This window comes from Aplidium turbinatum, chromosome 8, assembly GCF_918807975.1.
Source record: "Aplidium turbinatum chromosome 8, kaAplTurb1.1, whole genome shotgun sequence".
NCBI classification, from domain to species: domain Eukaryota; kingdom Metazoa; phylum Chordata; class Ascidiacea; order Aplousobranchia; family Polyclinidae; genus Aplidium; species Aplidium turbinatum.
The window spans coordinates 17759860-17779752 of NC_137479.1; the positions used below are offsets into that span (position 1 = coordinate 17759860).

The 19893-nt window shown below is 37.8% G+C and overlaps 1 protein-coding gene across 1 annotated transcript; it reads right to left on the reverse strand.

Moving 5' to 3' along the window:
- Positions 1-395: 395 nt before the first annotated feature.
- On the reverse strand, positions 396-16661 carry LOC145775108 (isocitrate dehydrogenase [NADP] cytoplasmic-like). The gene is made up of 9 exons (XM_082586309.1): positions 16482-16661; positions 14629-14805; positions 9252-9366; positions 8856-8958; positions 6480-6657; positions 3083-3234; positions 2704-2844; positions 1920-2082; positions 396-1464 (listed from the first exon to the last, which is right to left on the reverse strand). Exons 1-9 carry the CDS (start codon positions 16598-16600, stop codon positions 1368-1370), a joined length of 1245 nt encoding a protein of 414 aa, XP_082442435.1. The 5' UTR covers positions 16601-16661; the 3' UTR covers positions 396-1367.
- Positions 16662-19893: the final 3232 nt, after the last annotated feature.

The window sequence follows — 19893 nt, forward strand, 5'->3', positions numbered from 1 at the left end:
CAGCGAGGCTGCCTTGTAAAAAAATACAATTATACCTCATCGTTTCAGTTGGTACAACTTGCGTTCATGCACATTATAACGTTAGCGTTTTGTCGCTTCTATCTTTTTATAGATCTCTGCTATGTTTGGCATGTATTGTTTTTGTTGTGATAGTCAGAAATAAAAACAAACTGAACTAATACCACATTTGATCTGAACTGTAACATCTGAATTGTTTCAACGCATCCCGTCAAGTTATGCCGCCGTCATTTTTTGAGTAATCGAAGCCATGAAAACATACGGTCGTTAAAAATCCTGTATTTCCTTTCATAGAGCTTGAAACATCCTAATTCTTAGTTGTAAACACTGACAAAATATTCAACCTTTGGAGAACTATCATCTCGAAATCAAGCAAATGCATAGTGAATTTATTTCTTCTTTTTTTTTCGGTATAATGCCAGAGAATATATCCTATCAATAAACCGATAACAATCTAATCGAAACACAAAGTTTATCTGATAGTAGGCAGCCATTGCTGTAGAATACACATGAGAAAAGTTAATTCGTGTCATCAGGCACATGTGCAAATAAAGCGTAAAATTACAAGATTTTAAATGTCAAGCACAGGTTCCATTGAGGCAATTGTACGAAACACATCTGGTCATTTATCTTCGGTTTTTAAAGACAAAATGTTGTTTCAATGCTAAAATTTCAAGTACATTACATTTATGTTGCACGCGAATATTTTGCATAGCACCGGGGCTGCAAGAAACTACTTCTGCACCAACATAAAACGTATCTCTCCACACAAATATTGTTAATAGCTGAATATGCACTACATGTTGATCCTTACTGCCATCCACAAAACGAAGCTTCGGGATATGCAGACAGTAGCTTCAGGTTAGCGGCCGTGTGAGTGCTAAGCCTTGGAAATTATATGCAGAAACAGATAGTTTTTTTTTTTACAATAATCTTTCATTGCACGTCTTATTCATAATTTAGGAATATTTCAGCATTTTCAGAATGAACTCAGATACTTCCGTGGTGAACAAAATCAGCAGTGAGTTTCAAGGTACCGCTACTGAAAAAGCTTTTTATAATTTTATTATTTCGACGAAAGATTTTTATGAAATGTTTCATTTATGCCAACTGGAATTTCATTGCAAACTTTAAGAAAAAAAAAAAAAAACTTATCCAAGAATATTTAAAACTTAACATGAAGCAAAAGCGTGAATACACATTTTTTTCATTCAGTGCTGCATCAAATTGTTATCTCAGAAAAACACTAAATTTATAATCTATGTAATTTTTATTGCACGTGCGGTATATATCATTATTGTGAAATTACAAACTCTTAAAGCCGTTTAAAGTTTTCTTTTGGCTTTGATTTAAAGTTGGGCCTTGCCCGCCTTTAGCTTGGTTGCTAAGTTGTCTGCCAACTTGTCCATGAACTCGTTCGTGTTGAGATAATCTGATCGTCCAACGCTGAAAGTAGAATTCGAAGTGAATGGTTTTAAACACAACGCAACAAGCATTACCTGTGCCTTAAATATTGACTTTTGCTCGTGAAAGAAATTTTTGCGACTGGCAGCATATAAAGGCTTACTGGGTGATATCACGTCTTTCAGGTATTCTAAAGATTTTCGGAATAAACTGGAAAGTTTTACAGACTTGGAAATTAGATTGAAAAATTGTGGAAAACAAAAGTATCCAGTATACATCTGCTGAAGACTATACACGTGCGCAAAGTCATCACAATCTTAAGCACATACATTAAAATTGTAGCGATATAAAACAAAAAAACTGATTGATGGAGTTCGTAAAACTTCACTTTCAACATTTTGTCAGTACGTCAAAACCATGTATAAGCTGGTCGTGTTAGTTTTCCAACAAAAGCAAAATTAACTGCTAAACAGTCAAACATTAAATTGAGCACATACTTGGCCATTCCTTTAATGCAAATAGCAAGATCTTTTGTCATAAATCCAGCTTCTATTGTCTCAATGCAGACTGCTTCCAACGCCTCGGAAAAGGTTTTAAGATCTTCGTTCGAATCAAGCTTGGCTCGATGAAGCAAACCACGTGTCCAGGCAAATATCGAAGCTGTTGAAATAGAAACTTTAACAAGAAACAAAACGTACATTGCTTTACCAGCAGCCATTTCAACATTGTAGATGAAACGTCACAAACCACAGTGAGTAAACCGGTTCTGAGGCGTTCGCGGCAAAGTATCGTATTAAACCACAACAAACAACATATGTGCACACACAAAACATAGCACAAACAAGCAGATAAAACCAAGCGACAACACATGATTCAATTTATTTTTATCCAAATACAAAATCAAGAACCACAAGTAACTCGAACATTTTCGACTAGTGAGGGCCCCTCGGCAGGAAATTGAGATATACAATCGATATTATCACGTAGATATACTGTTGCTTGCGTAGTGCAATAGTGCATACTGTATTTACATTTCCCAATGAGAGCTCCATTCATGGAGGCCAAATTATTTTAAGTGACTTCCTAGTATTACATTGCTTGTGTTGGAATAACACAAACAACAAACATACAGACTAGTGGTACAGCAAAGTGAACTCTTTGCCAAAGCTCTAGCCTACACTATAGCACTCAATGCGTTGCACAAGTTTGAATAACTTCAATTATCTTAATTAATCTTGTTTCGAAGTAAAGTGACAGTGAAGCGGAAAGATGTGTACTTGCCAATGGGATTCGTAGAAGTTTCTTTCCCTTGTTGGTGCTGCCTGTAGTGCCTTGTCACCGTGCCATGAGCTGCTTCCGCTTCTACGGTTCGGCCGTCAGGACAAATGAGCACACTGGTCATCATGCCCAGAGATCCATAACCTTAAAAATATTTTGAATAAAATATTCGTTAAAACAGCTGCCACATAACATGAACATCGTATTTAGACAGATTTAGAGCTCATCAAATTTACTAAATTTATACTGACTTCTTTAGATATAAAACCAATAAACAAATGTACTTCCCACCCAGAAATTCAATCACTTTTTACATTGATTCAACGTCCGCATATGTCAAATCAATGCAACAAATGACTGATGTGCTGGCGCAAAGTCTCACCTTGAGCGACAGAGTCAGATTGCACATCGCCGTCATAGTTTTTGCAAGCCCACACAAAACCACCTTCGGACTTGAGAGCGTATGCAACCATATCGTCAATAAGTCGGTGCTCGTACCATAAACCTGCTGCTTCATACTTGCTTTTGTACTCTCTGTATTGTAAAAAAGCATGCGTAGTAATAAAGCACACACTGGCAACCAATTGTGTAAAGCAACATGACCAAATAAAGAATAAAATTCAACTATTCAACTCCATCTTGAAGGTGGGGGGGGAGTTATTTAGCTTTTTTTCCAAATCCAACTTTGGCTTTGATTTTAGGATACAACAGTACAGTATTGAATCGTGATAAAGTGGTGGACGCAATGGGGCAAATGAAACTGCATAAAGCAGCCGGTCCATCAGAAGTGAGCGTAGAGATGATAAAAGCAAGTGGAGAGTTGGGAATTGAAGCAATGCTACAACTTAGCCAAAGGGTATTAGATGGAGAGGGAATGCCGGAGGAGTAGAAGCATAGTACTGTTGTTCCACTGTTCAAGAGAAAAGGGGATGTGAGAAGTTGCAGTGCATATAGGAGGTGTAAAACTACTAGAGCATGGAATGAAAATTGTGGAGCGAATACTAGAAAAGAGGTTGAGAACATTGGTGAAATTAAATGATATGCAGTTTGGATTTAGGCCAGGAAAAGGTACAGTGGATGCTCTGTTTATATTGAGAAGAATGCAGGAGGAATACCGAGAGAAGCAGAGAAAACTATATATATGTGTTTCGCCGACTTAGAAAAGGCATTTGACAGAGTACCAAGGAAAGTGATGGAGTGGGCAATGAGGAAATCAAACGAGTTTTTTGTGAAGGTTGGTGTACACCAAGGATCAGTTTTGTCACCTCTGATATTTGCTATTGTGGTTGACGTTGTAACTGAAGGAGTGAGGGAGGGCTTATTGAGTGAAATTTTGTATGCAGACGACCTGGTCTTGACAAGTAATAGTATGGAGGGACTGGAGAGAAAGTTTGAGAAATGGAAAGAAGCATTTGAAACCAAGGGTATGAAGGTGAATCTTGAAAAAACAAAAGTGATGGTGAGTGGAGCAGAAGGAACAGTTGTTAAGAACAAAGTAGATCCCTGTGGAATATGTGGCAAGAGAGTGATGAGAAATTCAATGCAATGCAAGGAATGTGGAAAGTGGGTACATGCAAGATGTGCTAATGTCAAGAGAGGCGCAACAAGACTGGCGAAGTGTTTTGTTTGTGGGAAATGCAGTAAAGGAAGGAATGAAGTGGAAGGCCATGATGATGAGTTCTGCCATGGCATCGAAACAGTGACAGACTTCTGTTATCTGGGTGATCGGATAAATGGAAGTGGTGGATGTGAAGTAGCGGTGACAACAAGGACAAGATTGGGCTGGGCAAAGTTCAGGGAATGCGGGGAAATGCTGCATGGCAGAAAATTTTCACTAAGGATGAAAGGAAAAGTATATCGGAGCTGTGTGCGGCCTGCAATGCTATATGGTAGCGAGACATGGATATTGAGAGAGAGTGAACTGGCAATCCTGAGAAGAACGGAAAGGTCAATGGTGAGAGCAATGTGTGGGGTGAAAACGAGAAGGGAAAAAAGAACTGAAGAATTGTTGGATATGCTAGAGATGAGAGAGACCATAGACCAACTGGCAAGGGCAAATAGAGTAAGATGGTATGAACATGTGATAAGGAGGGAGGAAGGAAGTTTTCTTAGAAAGGCACTAGATCTAAAAGTGGATGGGAAGAGGAAACGCGGTCGTCCAAGAAGAACGTGGAAACAACAAGTGAAGGATGAATTTAAAAAAGTCGGACTGAAGGAGGAAGATGCAAGGGACAGGGTGAAATGGAGAAAAGGGATTAAAACAATTGCTGTGCGGAAACAATCGGCCACCCCCACTAGTGGGGAACAAACCGACAATGGATTATGATGATGAGTATATTCCAAGAGCTTTGGTAAACATATTTTTGAAATTTCTATTCAAATCACCTCTACTTCGAAAACTATTTTTTTTAAGGTTGGGTAGGGGAATACTTTTAATTTCAACGTTAGTTCTGATCTTAGGATACAACAGAAACTTCTGGTATAATTTTTAATTTCCATCCAAATCTCCCAGTCCCTACCCCAAAAATTACTTAATTAGTAGAAGAAGAGGTAAGTTGGTCTGTTTTTCACATTCACAGCTTGTGCTATTGTGGCAACGAAAGGAAGGTAAATCTCACTCACGCCACACTGTAGCACCAATTTGTGCCTAGTGGCAAGCATAACTAAATGGATCTGCCAATTGGTCAAATTTGGTGAAAAGCCCTATTCTGACGTAATAAACCGGTACAAGCGAAGATGGACCATTTACAGATTTCACTTAAAACTATCCGTAGGGAACTATACGTCACGTCTCCGCCCTCCGTGCGTGCAATCCATTCTACTTTCGTGAAATATGCCGATGAGGCGCGATGTCTCGACCACGTGCGTGATTGGTGGCAGATAGGGTGCAAAGTCCGAAGTCCAGACTTCGCTGTGCAAATAAAACCATACTGTACGTTTCAGGCATGTATTCTAAGCGTCGGCACAGGCACGAGCCAACTAATCCAACTAAGAAAAGTGCTATTGTCCGACGTAGAAGCGATGTAAACAAACAGGGCTTCACTGAGTTGGAAATGAGCAACACAATTAGGTATATAGATCAAATAACAAGCAAGATTACATTCTCTGGTAATTTTATTAAACTTTTACCTTTATTAGAAATTGGCTAAATCAAAGCATTCAATAACTGTGCAGAGATGTGCTAAACTGGTACTTTGTAACAGCTCTAGCAAACACGAAACTATGATTTTCTTATCTGTTAATATTAGTTCAAAACATGATCTGTTACTTTTCAACATTCAGTTATTTTCTCACAACTCTAGAAACTACCTGATAATTTACATAAAATTTAAATGTAATTGTGAATAGAACATACAGCACAGTGCACAAAACTTCGACCACTTAACTTGCAAATCATGCTAACAAAAGAGTACTCCTTTCAGAATGCAGTTGTTGGATTTCAATACTGTCAATTATGTGATGTCACCATCATAGTTCATAGAAACACTTTTAATTGTGTAGGTTGATCGATCTTTATGTTTTAAACAACACAAAAAACTTCAACATGTCAGAAAACTGAACACTGCTAACCGAAATTTCTTGCCCAATAGAAATTTGTTTAGAGGAGTAATATGGTGGTTTATAAGTCATCCATTGATGAAGGAATGAAATAACAATTTACACAAGTCACATTGGTCATTCAATTCGAAGTTGCCTTCGAATTGAATGATCTTGCTTTGCAACATATGTGAAGTTAAAATATAGCAATCAATGAAGAAGGTTTCACAGCTTAGACTTACTTGTCATAAATTTCTTGGAAAATGTCTTTAAACCTTCCATCGTATTTCTTTAGAATAGTGTTTTTTGTGCTGAGATACAATGGCCAGCCTTTTTGCAAGGAATATCCAAGACACGAATGGGCAAAATCAGTGATCGACTTGTCAGTGTTGTACATTGCCATCGCAACGCCACCGCCATCTGTATTTGAAAAGTAGGATAGTAATTGCATAAATATATACTGTATTGCCAAGCTAATTACAAAAACAAGCCAACGCTTTATATACAAATTGAGCTGAACACTTCCTTTGTAATGTATACAGAATAGTAAGCTTTCAGTCAAGTTTTAGGTACGCGTCACTAACTGCACTCAAGATCATGGTTCTCTGGATATGTCACAAATATGAAGTAACATTTTTCAACTAAAAGTATGGAAAAAAGACAAATCAACTGTTAAACCATCATTCTGTCAAAGTTAAATTAATGTATAAAATTTCGTTTTCCGAGTCTATAACTTGGAGTCTTGGGATTTTTCTGATTGACAACATGTAATCTATTCACAATGTCCAAAACGTGTCGCGCATGAAACCTTTCCTTCCCTAACTTAGCAGTTTGTTTGATAAATGAGACGAATTACATCTCAGCAATACATATCGCATGGAAAAGAAATTAGCTCATATTTAAATAGGAATGGGGAGTAGGTCAAAACAAATTAAAACAGATAACAAATGGAAGAGGGGTATGGAAAAAAGTAACAATGGAGAAAATGGAAAAATACCAAAGATAATATGTAAAGAAACTTAAAAATTCTCACAAAAGTAAGAAATGGAGGAGTTTCTGTAGACCAGGTGTTTTTAACTTGGGGGTCACGACCCCTGTGGGGGTCGGGGCGTCTCACCACACCTGAAAATCCAATGTATCGTTCTCATTTTTTTTGCCAGAACGAATTCATTCATAGCTTGTCACACCAGTGTCAAAGCCAGACAAGAGCATTTTCTGTGATGTTTTTGTTCGATTATTGCTGTCACAGGAAGAGCAGAGGGGGAAGTTGATGAGGATGTGCTTCATCGTCTGATTGTCTAAGCTACAATCACACATCGGGTCGGGAGTCATCTTCCATCAAAACAGATTGGTATTGGTTATATTTTTGCTAACTCCGCAGCGGGCTACATTCAAGCAACACCACTCTCTTCTCTCAAGGAAGGGAGCTTGTTGGAGGTTTTCGAAAGGACTCAGGATAGCAGGATGTTGCGTGCCATCAAACTCGGATGACCATTGTTTTAATCGTGCATTAAAACTGTTTATTTGCAATCGACCATTTCTCGACCTGAGGTTATTCTATTGTTTAAGCTTTCGGATTTTGCTAAGGCATTGACAATAGAAAAGCGTTCAATATTTTCACCTAGTTCTTGTGGGTTGCTTAGTGCGAACTAAAGTTAACCAGTAACCACGCATGGCAAAAAAGCAAAATTATTTGGAATCCTATGTCCAATATGGATTTGTCAGTATCGTTTCCAGTGGCATTGAAAAAAAATCGGTGTGTAGGCTATTTTGTTTAAAATTTCTTTCAACAACAGTTCCACGTATCTCACTGCAATTGATTGCAATAAATTCAACCGGTGAAAATGCAAAAATGTAGCTTATTCTCATTATTTTTACTCCTATATACCGTAATCTAACCAAACTTGATAGAAAATGGAAAGAACAATTGAAGAAAATGTAATAAAAACCGTAATAACATCATGAAAAGACGTTTTCGGTTTTCAGAAGTTTGCTTAGAACAGTGAAACGAGAACTGGATGTCGTCGTAAATCAAATTTGGTTAAATTTTGCATTAAACGTGCATATTTTAAACCAAAGGTCTCAAACCCAATTTGTTCAGAGGGCCAAATGAGCACGTGTAAATTAACCCGAGGGCCGTAATACACAATAAGTCAATAAACAAAATAACACAGTTAAAACGTAATAAAAAAAGGTGGTAAGAACGTTAGATGGCAAGAAAAAGTAGTAAGAACAAGAAGATGAAAAAACACTGTACAAACGCAAACGAAAAACAAATTTTTTTTTAGCAATTTTAGAGTGAATTTTATCTTTCTAAATCTATAGAAAAAATATGTAGTATGCACTGTAATTGTTAATTATTTCAAAGTTTAAAAATCTATTGCAGGCTGCACCAAAAGTCCTCACATACCGCGCATGCAGCTCGCTTGTTTGAGACCCTTGTTTTAAACGATGTAAAAAGGAAACTCTACTGGTTGGGATATTTGTAAAATAGCTAGTCAATATTTTATTTGCTAAGGAATCCAAGCCAAGACTGAAGCAGAAAGATTCGAAACAAGACAAAAACTTTTTACAAACACAAAATGTAAACTACTCAATTGGAGAATTCAAATTACAACCTTTGAATGAAAAAACTGGATATTCTTGTACTTCCCCACTCTCCGATGTAAACTTGATTGTGAGTTCTCCGTTGCCTGGCACGACAAAGTCTGTTGCCTTGTACTATGGTGAAGAATATTAGAAGTTTAAAAAGAAAACATTACTGGTTGACAATATGTACACTAAAAACAACATAAAACTTGATTAAAGGTTATGAGGTCTTCACAGATTGTGTCATTATTCAATTAACTTTGCAAGCATTTCCCTTTTTTTATGCTTTTGAACAGTACTCAATACTCATCTCATGAGTCATAAGTAAGTAATGACAAGAAGATAAGTCGTTCAAAATATACATGTATAATTACACCTTCATTACTGTGGAAGCAACCTCAGTCGTAAGTTGCGCATGTATATACCTGATCTGCATGAGCATGTCTTCCAATAACAATAGATTTCTTCCATGTTGTGACAAGTCTAGGGATATTTTTACAAATGATGGCTTCACGAAACACAGTTCCACCAAGTATGTTCCTTTAAAATAAATATGAGTGAGTAACATAAAAACATGGATGGCTTTGATAAATTGATTAAAAAAATGCATGCACAGCTTTTGAAGATTTGTGAATGAAATACTATAGAGTACAATAAAGAGGAAAGGTATATAGCAAAAAGTATGCTGTATACAAAAATTCTAAAAGGTTATGATACCAGTGTATAAAGCCAACTTGTTGATCAATATGTCTATAGTTCAGGCCTCGAAACAACTTTTTTCCGGCGGCCAAACGTGTCCAACTGAAGGAAGCTGTTCGGCGGCCAATCACAACACGTGGCGGCCATCTTAGCCTTTTCCTGCCTGGCGCTCAGAAGCTAAACAGATTTTTCTGTATTGTATTCGATTTGTTTGTTGACGCTCTTGCTGTTAAACTGCTACAGTGCTAGTCTCAAGCAAAACTTTGATTCACTATCACTGATCTTACCTAAGGAACTGGTAATTTTTTCTGTTTTAAAACCTCCCTTTGATGGTATTGGTTGATCGATGATCGTTATTCACTCTGACTCAGCGTTGCCAGATTCTCAAATAGGTTTGTCACCAGAAACCTCATTAAATTTCACCAGATGCCACAAAATTACACCAGACTTTCCAATCTTATAAAACATAGCTAGAAACCTGATCTAACACATTATTATGTCATCAATGATAATTTCAGTGAAAATGTCAGGCATTAACACATGCTTTCATGACATAAGAAATCATTGTTCAGGCATTTGCCAGGCACAACGGTAAGTTAAAAAAAATATATATATATATATATGGCAAAAACTTTATATTGTCAACATAAAAGATGCGGTTGGATTTGTTTTCAGTTTTATTTTCAAAGCGGCTATTTTTACACACTTGTTGCCATGGTTGCTTGTGAAAGGTGTTGCCATAGTTGGGATTAACTTTTCTCAAATTAGGGCAGTATTCCATATCTGGCAACGCTATTACGTGTTGCCTGGCAACGCAAAATATAGCCACAGCCTTTTTTTATTTTTAGACTTTTTTGTAATAAATTTTCAGACTTTTGTATCAAATTGTGTAATTTGGTGCAAATAATAGGTTTCACCAGATTTTTGTAGATACCAGATCCAGGTTTTTGTATTCCAGATTTTTGTATTTCACCAGTAAGTAAACCAGATTTTTGTATTCACCAGATTTCTCCAGATAAGGTTTCACCAGATTTTTGTCTGGTTCCAAGCTTATTTTTGTCGGCACCAAATTATTTCAAACTACACTAGATTACAGCAGACTTTTGTCTGGTTTCAGGCATATTTTTATCGGTACCAAATCATTTCAAATTTGACCAGGTTTTCAAAATTTGGTGGCCAAATTTTTACACCATCTGGCACCTCTGCTCCCACTGGCTTTTACTCCTTTCTGTTCTGATTTATCGCATCAATAAAGTGTATTGTGATGTCACTTGCATCCTGCTTATGGTTAGGCATCAGCTGCTTGGTCAATCAATAATGTTAACAATTCAAGCATAGACATATTAGACAGTGTGTATTGTGATTTATCGGGTGCTTTGACAGCTTTCTAATCCTTTGTGATTCATCATCATCATCATAATCCATCGTCGGTTTGTTCCCCACTAGTGGGGGTGGCCGATTGTTTCCGCGCAGCAATTGTTTTAATCTCTTTTCTCCATTTCACCCTGTCTCTTGCATCTTCCTCCTTCAGTCCGACTTTTTTAAATTCATCCTTCACTTGTTGTTTCCACGTTCTTCTTGGACGACCGCATTTCCTCTTCCCATCCACCTTTAGATCTAGTGCCTTTCTAAGAAAACTTCCTTCCTCCTTCCTTATCACATGTCCATACCATCTTACTCTATTTGCCCTTGCCAGTTGGTCTATGGTCTCTCTCATCTCTAGCATATCCAACAATTCTTCAGTCCTGTTTTCCCTTCTCGTTTTCACCCCACACATTGCTCTCACCATTGACCTTTCCGTTCTTCTCAGGATTGCCAGTTCACTCTCTCTCAATATCCATGTCTCGCTACCATATAGCATTGCAGGCCGCACACAGCTCCGATATACTTTCCCTTTCATCCTTAGTGAGAATTTTCTGCCATACAACATTTCCCCACATTCCCTGAACTTTGCCCAGCCCAATCTTGCCCTTGTTGTCACCGCTGCTTCACATCCACCACTTCCATTTATCCGATCACCCAGATAACAGAAGTCTGTCACTGTTTCGATGCCATGGCAGAACTCATCATCATGGCCTTCCACTTCATTCCTTCCTTTACTGCATTTCCCACAAACAAAACACTCCGCCAATCTTGTTGCGGCTCTCTTGACATTAGCACATCTTGCATGTACCCACTTTCCACATTCCTTGCATTGCATTGAATTTCTCATCACTCTCTTGCCACATATTCCACAGGGATCTACTTTGCTCTCAACAACTGTTCCTTCTGCTCCACTCACCATCACTTTTGTTTTTTCAAGATTCACCTTCATACCCTTGGTTTCAAATGCTTCTTTCCATTTCTCAAACTTTCTCTCCAGTCCCTCCATACTATTACTTGTCAAGACCAGGTCGTCTGCATACAAAATTTCACTCAATAAGCCCTCCCTCACTCCTTCAGTTACAACGTCAACCACAATAGCAAATATCAGAGGTGACAAAACTGATCCTTGGTGTACACCAACCTTCACAAAAAACTCGTTTGAATAATTTGATCCAACTCTCACTTTTGTTCTTGCATCCTCATACATAGACATCACAGCTCTCACTAATACCTCCGGTATACCTCTTTTCCTCATTGCCCACTCCATCACTTTCCTTGGTACTCTGTCAAATGCCTTTTCTAAGTCGACGAAACACATATATAGTTTTCTCTGCTTCTCTCGGTATTCCTCCTGCATTCTTCTCAATATAAACAGAGCATCCACTGTACCTTTTCCTGGCATAAATCCAAACTGCATATCATTTAATTTCACCAATGTTCTCAACCTCTTTTCTAGTATTTGCTCCACAATTTTCATTCCATGCTCTAGTAGTTTTACACCTCTATATGCACTGCAACTTCTCACATCCCCTTTTCTCTTGAACAATGGAACAAGAGTACTATGCTTCCACTCCTCCGGCATTCCCTCTCCATCTAATACCCTTTGGCTAAGTTGTAGCATTACTTCAATTCCCAACTCTCCACTTGCTTTTATCATCTCTACGCTCACTTCTGATGGACCGGCTGCTTTATGCAGTTTCATTTGCCCCATTGCCTCCACCACTTCATCACGAGTAACTTTTCCCACTGGACCCTCCACCAGATCAACCTCTGTCATATGATCCCATACATTCTCCTTATTCATAACATTTTCCATGTGTTCCTTCCACACTTCTCCTCTGCTTTCCGGGCTGAAATGCAACTTCCCATCTCCACTCCTTATACATCTTCCCCCTACAATATCATTCCCATCCTTTTTCATTTGCTTTATGAGTCTGAATACTTTGTTTTGGCTTTCCCCCATTTTATTAAGTTCCTCCTCAGCACCATTCTTCATAGCTCTTGCAACAACCCTCTTTGCCTTCTTTTTCATACTCTTATACTTCTTTTTATTCTCTTCTGACCCATTTTGATTACAAGTGGCAAAGTACTTTATTCACAAGGCTGCTTGCATAAAATTTTCTCGGAACTTCATGGTGGACAAATACGGCCGACGAAGGGCGAGACCCGGCAGACAAAGTTTTGGTTTGTGTAGGTTAATCGCGACAATGGCCCTGATGGCCGCCTTCAGTTTTGAGGCCTGTAGTTACACAAGAACATTTTAATCTAAAATTGTAATATACAGTAGTATAAATAATTTCAAAAAAAATATGTAAAGTATGTCCAACAATTAAATACAAACCACAACAGCAATGGCTAGCAATACAATACATCAAAAAGATGATAAAATAAAAATGCAAAATGTATGTAGCTTAATTTTTCACTTTTTACAGACTATTGTTTACAGAGTGAAGTTTTTTAAATCACATTGATCTCCCCTTTCAACAGGCTTTCCAGACTATTACAGTTGTTGTTATGTGTATTATTAAAGGACAGTAAAAATGACAAAACGATATATATTAGGCAGTGGCTATTTGACCGGTTCTGGTCTTTTAATCTGAAACACTATTTGACCGGTGGTCATGACGTATTCTTTTTCTCTTTCAAAGCAAAAGACAAGAGGAGAAGAAAAAAGTGCCTATGTAACTTCTAAATTCAACAATTTTATTCAACTGAGTCAGTGGCGCGTACTATATTGCTCCGGCTGGTGTTCCCGAGGGAATGAGTTTGATACTACCCGGAAGCGTTTTTTTTTTTAAACTAACTTTTTGACCTGAAGTGACTCAATCGTTAGGCTGCTGTATTTTTGTGGTCAATTTTGAATTCGAGTAGCTTTTTTATTTCTTTTCAAATATAAGTAATAAAGTTAGAGTATTTTTAATTTGCTGGAAATTGAGAATTTCTCTGGGTAAGTTTCCATTCATCATAAGAGGATGTGACCAACTGACCATGTTTGCCAAACGACGCATTAAATTTTTGCTCTCAACAAGTTAGTTTGGTGGCTGTAAAAAGTGACATAACTTCTTTTAAAAAATGGTTTCATCAATGTTCAGTTAACTTTTAGGCAGTGTTTTTTAGCAGGCAATTTTAGTTTAAAATGAAATGCTTCTGGGTAGTATCAAACTCATACCCTTGGGGATACCAGCCCGAGAAAGATCGCACGCGCAGCTGACTCAGTTGAATAAAACAATTGAATTTAGATGTTATATAGGCACTTTTTTCTTCTCTCGTTTTTTGCTTTGAAAGAGAAAAAGAATACGTCCTGACCGGTCAAATAGTGTTTCAGATTAAAAGACTGGAGCCGGTCAATTAGCCATTGCCTATATATCATTTACAAAGTTGCAATTATATGTTTGGCTGTATAAGGCGTGCTGGGGCGTGTTGTCACAATTTTTTTTACAAAAATTTGATTTTCTTGAAATCCTTTTGCGATTAAAAAGTTTAACTAGTGTCAAAAGGAAGTGTAAGTGGACAGCGTACGAATGATATAACCAAATCACTTGCATTGTATATAGCAAAAGCACAAATCGAAAAACCCCAAACCTGTGACAACACGCCCCGGTTTACCTTATAGCAAAATATACAAAACATGAAAAATCAATCTATGTCCCTTGATGTCTCAGGTAAGTGGGTAACCATGATACTGCCATGCTATATGTACATTATATATATATATATATTTGCAATTCACAATTTTACCGAATTGTGCCATTGGGGGATTTCCACATCTTTTTTAATTTGAATTCTTCTACACGTTTTTCATCTGGTGTGATGGTAGCACATTTAATCCCGACATTGTATTTCTTAACAGCTTCAGCTGCTTCTACAGTAACTTTGTCTTCGGTTTTATCTCGGTATTCGACCGACAAGTCAAAGCTGCAAAGAAGGTACAAAAAAGCATAAGTTATGGTGGTAAATTCTTATGCCATTGAGACAATGTTGACTTGAGTAATGTGCAATTCTCACATTTTTCACAAGAATCTGCCTTTTAGAAAAATTAGTCAGGCCTTTAGGCCTATAGCCTGAAATACTCTCAGTGTAATTGCAACATTGGATGCATTCATTAGGAAGCACAAGTTGCAAATGCGGACAAAAGCAAATGATGCAATATCTACTCGCATGCCTATTGCCTAGTCCTAAAAGCAAAATGATTTGCACAAGATTTGGCCAAGTTCAACAATAGAGCAAGAGCATGTGCATTGTGCAATGATCTGGGCTACGTCCATATGAGACATGAAGAAAAAATAGCTTAACTGGGTTCATCAGAAGGTTTTTATTACCGGATGCAACCTAATTCGTACCATGAACAATTCGTACCGTCAGTTCGTACCTTGAAAAGATCGAGAGAAAAAATAAAAAAAAGCCAAAGTCGCTGATTGCAGTTTCCGCAAACATTTAAAAATTTTCCCCCTGGAAAGATCGAGAGAAAAAATAGCACAAAGCCGAAGTCGCTGATCGCAGTTTCCGCAAACAAACAAACAAACCGAAAAGATCAAGAAAAAAAATTAAAAAAGCCGAAGTCGCTGATCGGAGTTTCCGCAAATAAACAAACTGAAAAGATTGAGAGAAAAAAATTGAACAAAGCCGAAGTCGCTGATTGCAGTTTCCGTTTTTCCGCAAACATTTTAAAATTTCCGATAATGATCCTAAGAGCTTGCCGAAGTCGCTGATTGCAGTTTCCGCAAACAAAAAAAGTCGGACTGAAGGAGGAAGATGCAAGGGACAGAGTGAAATGGAGAAAAGGGATTAAAACAATTGCTGCGCGGAAACAATCGGCCACCCCCACTAGTGGGGAACAAACCGACGATGGATTATGATGATGATGAAACAAAAACTCTTAGGATCATTACCGGAAATTTTAAAATGTTTGCTGAACTCCGATCAACCCTAACCCTTTTAAAATGTTCGCGGAAACTGCGATCAGTGATTTCGGCAAACTCTTAGTGATCATTACCAGAAATTTAAAAATCTTTGCGAAAAAACGGAAACCGCAATCAGCGACTTCGGGAGCTGGTATACAAGTCCCCCCCACCCCCTTGGTAACTCATGACAAAGAGGAATTGACCAAAACATGTGGATTGAAGTGTGTGAACAGTAAAGCAAAGGTAAAGTAGTTTCACCCTATATGTTTGGTCGAGTCCTGTCTTTGTCATGAGTTACCAAGGGGGGGAGGGGGGACTTGTATACCAGCTCCCGGCTTTGTTCTATAACTTTTAGGATCATTACCGGAAATTTTAAAATGTTTGCGGAAAAACAGAAACTGTGATCAGCGACTTCGACTTTGTTCAATTTTTTTCTCTCGATCTTTTCAGTTTGTTTGTTTATGGAAACTCCGATCAGCGACTTCAACTTTTTTAAATTTTTTCTGTCGATCTTTTCAAGGTACGAACTGACGATACGAATTGTTCATGGTACGAATTACGTTGCACTCCTTATTACTGATTTACAAAGCTAAATATCTTTACTATATTTTTATTAGTACGGTACTGTATGTGATGCTCATTTCTACTGTAGGCTAATTATTATAATTACGACAAATTCCACAAACGTACCACTTAATGTCCAATTTTACATAGGGAAAAATTAATTTATCTTTAATTATCTCCCAGATAATCCTCGTCATTTCATCCCCTTTGATTTCCACAACTGTTCCACCATTAATCTTACCCATTTTAAAGATTAAATTCAACTAGGTACTTCAATGAAAATATTTCAAAACAATTAGGCCTACCTTGTCTAAATAACATAAAAAATAATATTATATAGGTACAGTAAATTATGATAAATATGACACAGTCATATACAGTATATACTGCTGTAGTACCGTTAGGGATGCACAATACAGAATATCGAATCTTAGAGATTCGAATCTCAATGTATTCGAATCGCATTTGCAGTTTCTTTTCGGATATCAGGATTCGAAAATAAATCTGTTAAATGAATAGTGTGCTACGTTAAACAAATGTAAAGTTGATATTTTCCGTCTTGCGCGCCGACTTTTTTCTTTATGGACTGTTTGTTCCAAGCGACTTTTTTCTTCCTTCATAGGGTTAGCAGTTAGCGCGCAGTTATCAGAACTGCAGACACGCAGTGCGTTTCCGTGTGACCGTATGATGATGCTTGACAGTGGCGTAGCCAAGGGGGGGTTTTGGGGGTTACAGCCCCCCCTTTGGCACGCGTGTGACGTCACGATATTGAGAATGATGCTTTCGGTAAAAAAAAATTGACTAATTTTAAACAAAATTGCATTAAAAGAGCGACTTTTGCCAATACCAAACATTCAAACATCTCAGCCAGGAATTAGCAACAAGAAAACATAAAGACTTAGCTTTATTTCCGAAAAATGCCGAAGAAAACCTGATTTTATCCTTTTGCTATGCCACCGGACAGCACTATTTTACAAGAATATTCATAACCACATTTTTGTTGAAAATGCTCTCAGAATGCACCAAATTCAAAGTAATTTTTCAAAATTTTCTGGGGGAGGTCCCCCAGACCCCCCGCCGCTGGGTCATCAAAACCCCCCCCTTTCAAAATTCCTGGCTACGCTACTGATGCTTGATGATGCATCGTATGATGCTTGATTTATCATATGTTGTACTCTGTTTGACATGTGACACTAATACAATTCAAAATAAAGTACAAATATTTTTGCTTTTTGTTCGATATTATTTGGAAAAAATTGCTGTGTAATTTCAGAATAGATTCAAAATTCTAGATTCGAAATTAAGTACGGTATTCTACAACATTCTAGAATAGCCAGGTATTCTGTATTGTGCATCCCTAAGTACTGTACCATATATGAATATACGAATGAAGCAGTTTTTATCATGGGTCTTATAGACTTCAAGTATAATAATCTGAGACACAGCCTTCAGTTCTCCAAAGCTGCATTGCTGCAACATGGTGAGAAAGCTTAAAACCATAGTGACCTACATAAAAATAGACTACAGTAACTTGCCAACTTGAAAAGCTAATTTAAATATTTTTTTTTCTTTGAAGTGATGGCTGTAGAAAACAAATTGTTAAAGTCAAGTGTGTTCCTTGAATTTCAAATCACTGCAAGATATGATACCATAGCCAAAAGGTTTTATTCATGGTTGCCCGAGCTCATAGGCGTCATTTCAGGGGTGCGAAGGGTGCTTGAGCACCCCAAAATGAAAATCTGAGGTAACAACATAAATGCGAGAGCACCCCTGGGCCTGGTTTGCATACAAAATACACCGATTCAAATGGAAATTTGCATTGCTAAATAACATTTTTTTTTCTTGAAAGTCGTTTCACCAAAGCAATATTTTCAGTGTTTTACATTTGTGTGTGGCACGCAGCGCCACACATATCAAAGGCAGACATGATTATACTATTGCGTAACAATTAAGCACAAACACGGGCACTGCGTCAAGAAGTGCCGTTCAAGAGTAAACAAAATTGCTGTTTTCTACTCAAACGTCTACAAAATCATTCTGCAAACGGCGTCAGATGCAATCGTTAGCCGTTTCCCTTCTTTATCATACCGAATGGCAGACTTGCTACGAGAGCTGCTAGAGAATCCCACAATGAAAGAAGCCGATGTTACGAAAGTAAGCAAATTTTATGATGGTGACTGGGAACGCAAGGATTTGCTGCATGAACGCAAACAGTGGTTCGCTTTTTGCAAACGTGACGGTGATGTTGTGACAGTGAATACGCTACGTCAGAAATTCATTGCACAGCCGTCAATGGTTGATATAATGCCAAATATATATGCAGCTTTGGTAACTTACATTGTTATGCCGACTTCTTCCTGTGAAGCCAAACGTTCCTAAGTGTCGTTATAACGACGCTTGAAGACCGACCTTCGCAGCACTCAAACGCAACAACGACTGAACAATTTGGCCGTTATAGGTAGTCTAGGTAGTCATCGCGAATTGGCGGAGAAATTAAACATGGAAGAACTTGTCACGGAGTTTGTTTCCAAGACAACGACCCGCAGAAGCAAATTTGGATGTGATTAATTTATAGCAAGCCGCATTATAAGGCAGACGTAAACAAATTAAAGTCGAATATATTTCAATATTCAATGTAAGATCACTTTCGCCTCGCATGTAATACTTGTTTTCATTTCTATCTGATCGTTTGACATACCGCTGCAGTCTGTTCGATTACACATACGACAAAATTATCTTCTTTTATGTTGATTCGACGTTTCATGACGTAGGCTAAACACAGGGATACCAAAACAGTACGGGATGCGCAACTACGCCCCTAGTGATCATTTTTGACGCCAACTGACGGTACACTCACACATGGCAGTGATGAGTGATCAGTGATGGCCAAGGATGCCAGACCTTGGTTTTTCCACCTAGATCTGGGTTTTTTTGACCACATCTGGGTTTTAAGTTTTTTTATTTCAAATTTAGGTAAATCTAGGTTTTTTTGGTTTTTAACTTTGTACAGAGCTTGCACGGTATTAAGGCACTGGGATCTTCGATAAATGGTCCACACTGCAACACAAAAATGATAAGGTAGCCTACTGGTAATGTTTTTTTGCATCAGCTACTGCAGTCAGTGAGGTAGCCTACAGGATGCTAAAGAAATGATCCAACTTTATGAAAATGTGGATGACTAAAAATTGGAGTAGTACAACTATTTGTGTTACTGAACATTTACTTATTGTGAATTTGAGTTATTCTTTTCAACATTATGTTCAAATGAAAAAGGCTAAGCAGGGTTTATTGCTAAGTACCAAGTTATCGTAGTTGTACACCAAGCAGTAAGCAGGCATGATGATTCTCCTCAGCCGCAGTCTACAACTCACACAGCAAAAAGTTTAGTTCAAAAGTCAAAACTAACCTTATTGGTTTTGTCTAGTCAGTTTTAGAAATTTTGGTTAAACACGCACTGAACCTTGCTAGCTAGACGCTTTACCATAAAGGTAATTTTGAACCAAAATCTTTGCTGTGAGCCCATATAGGCCTACCAAGC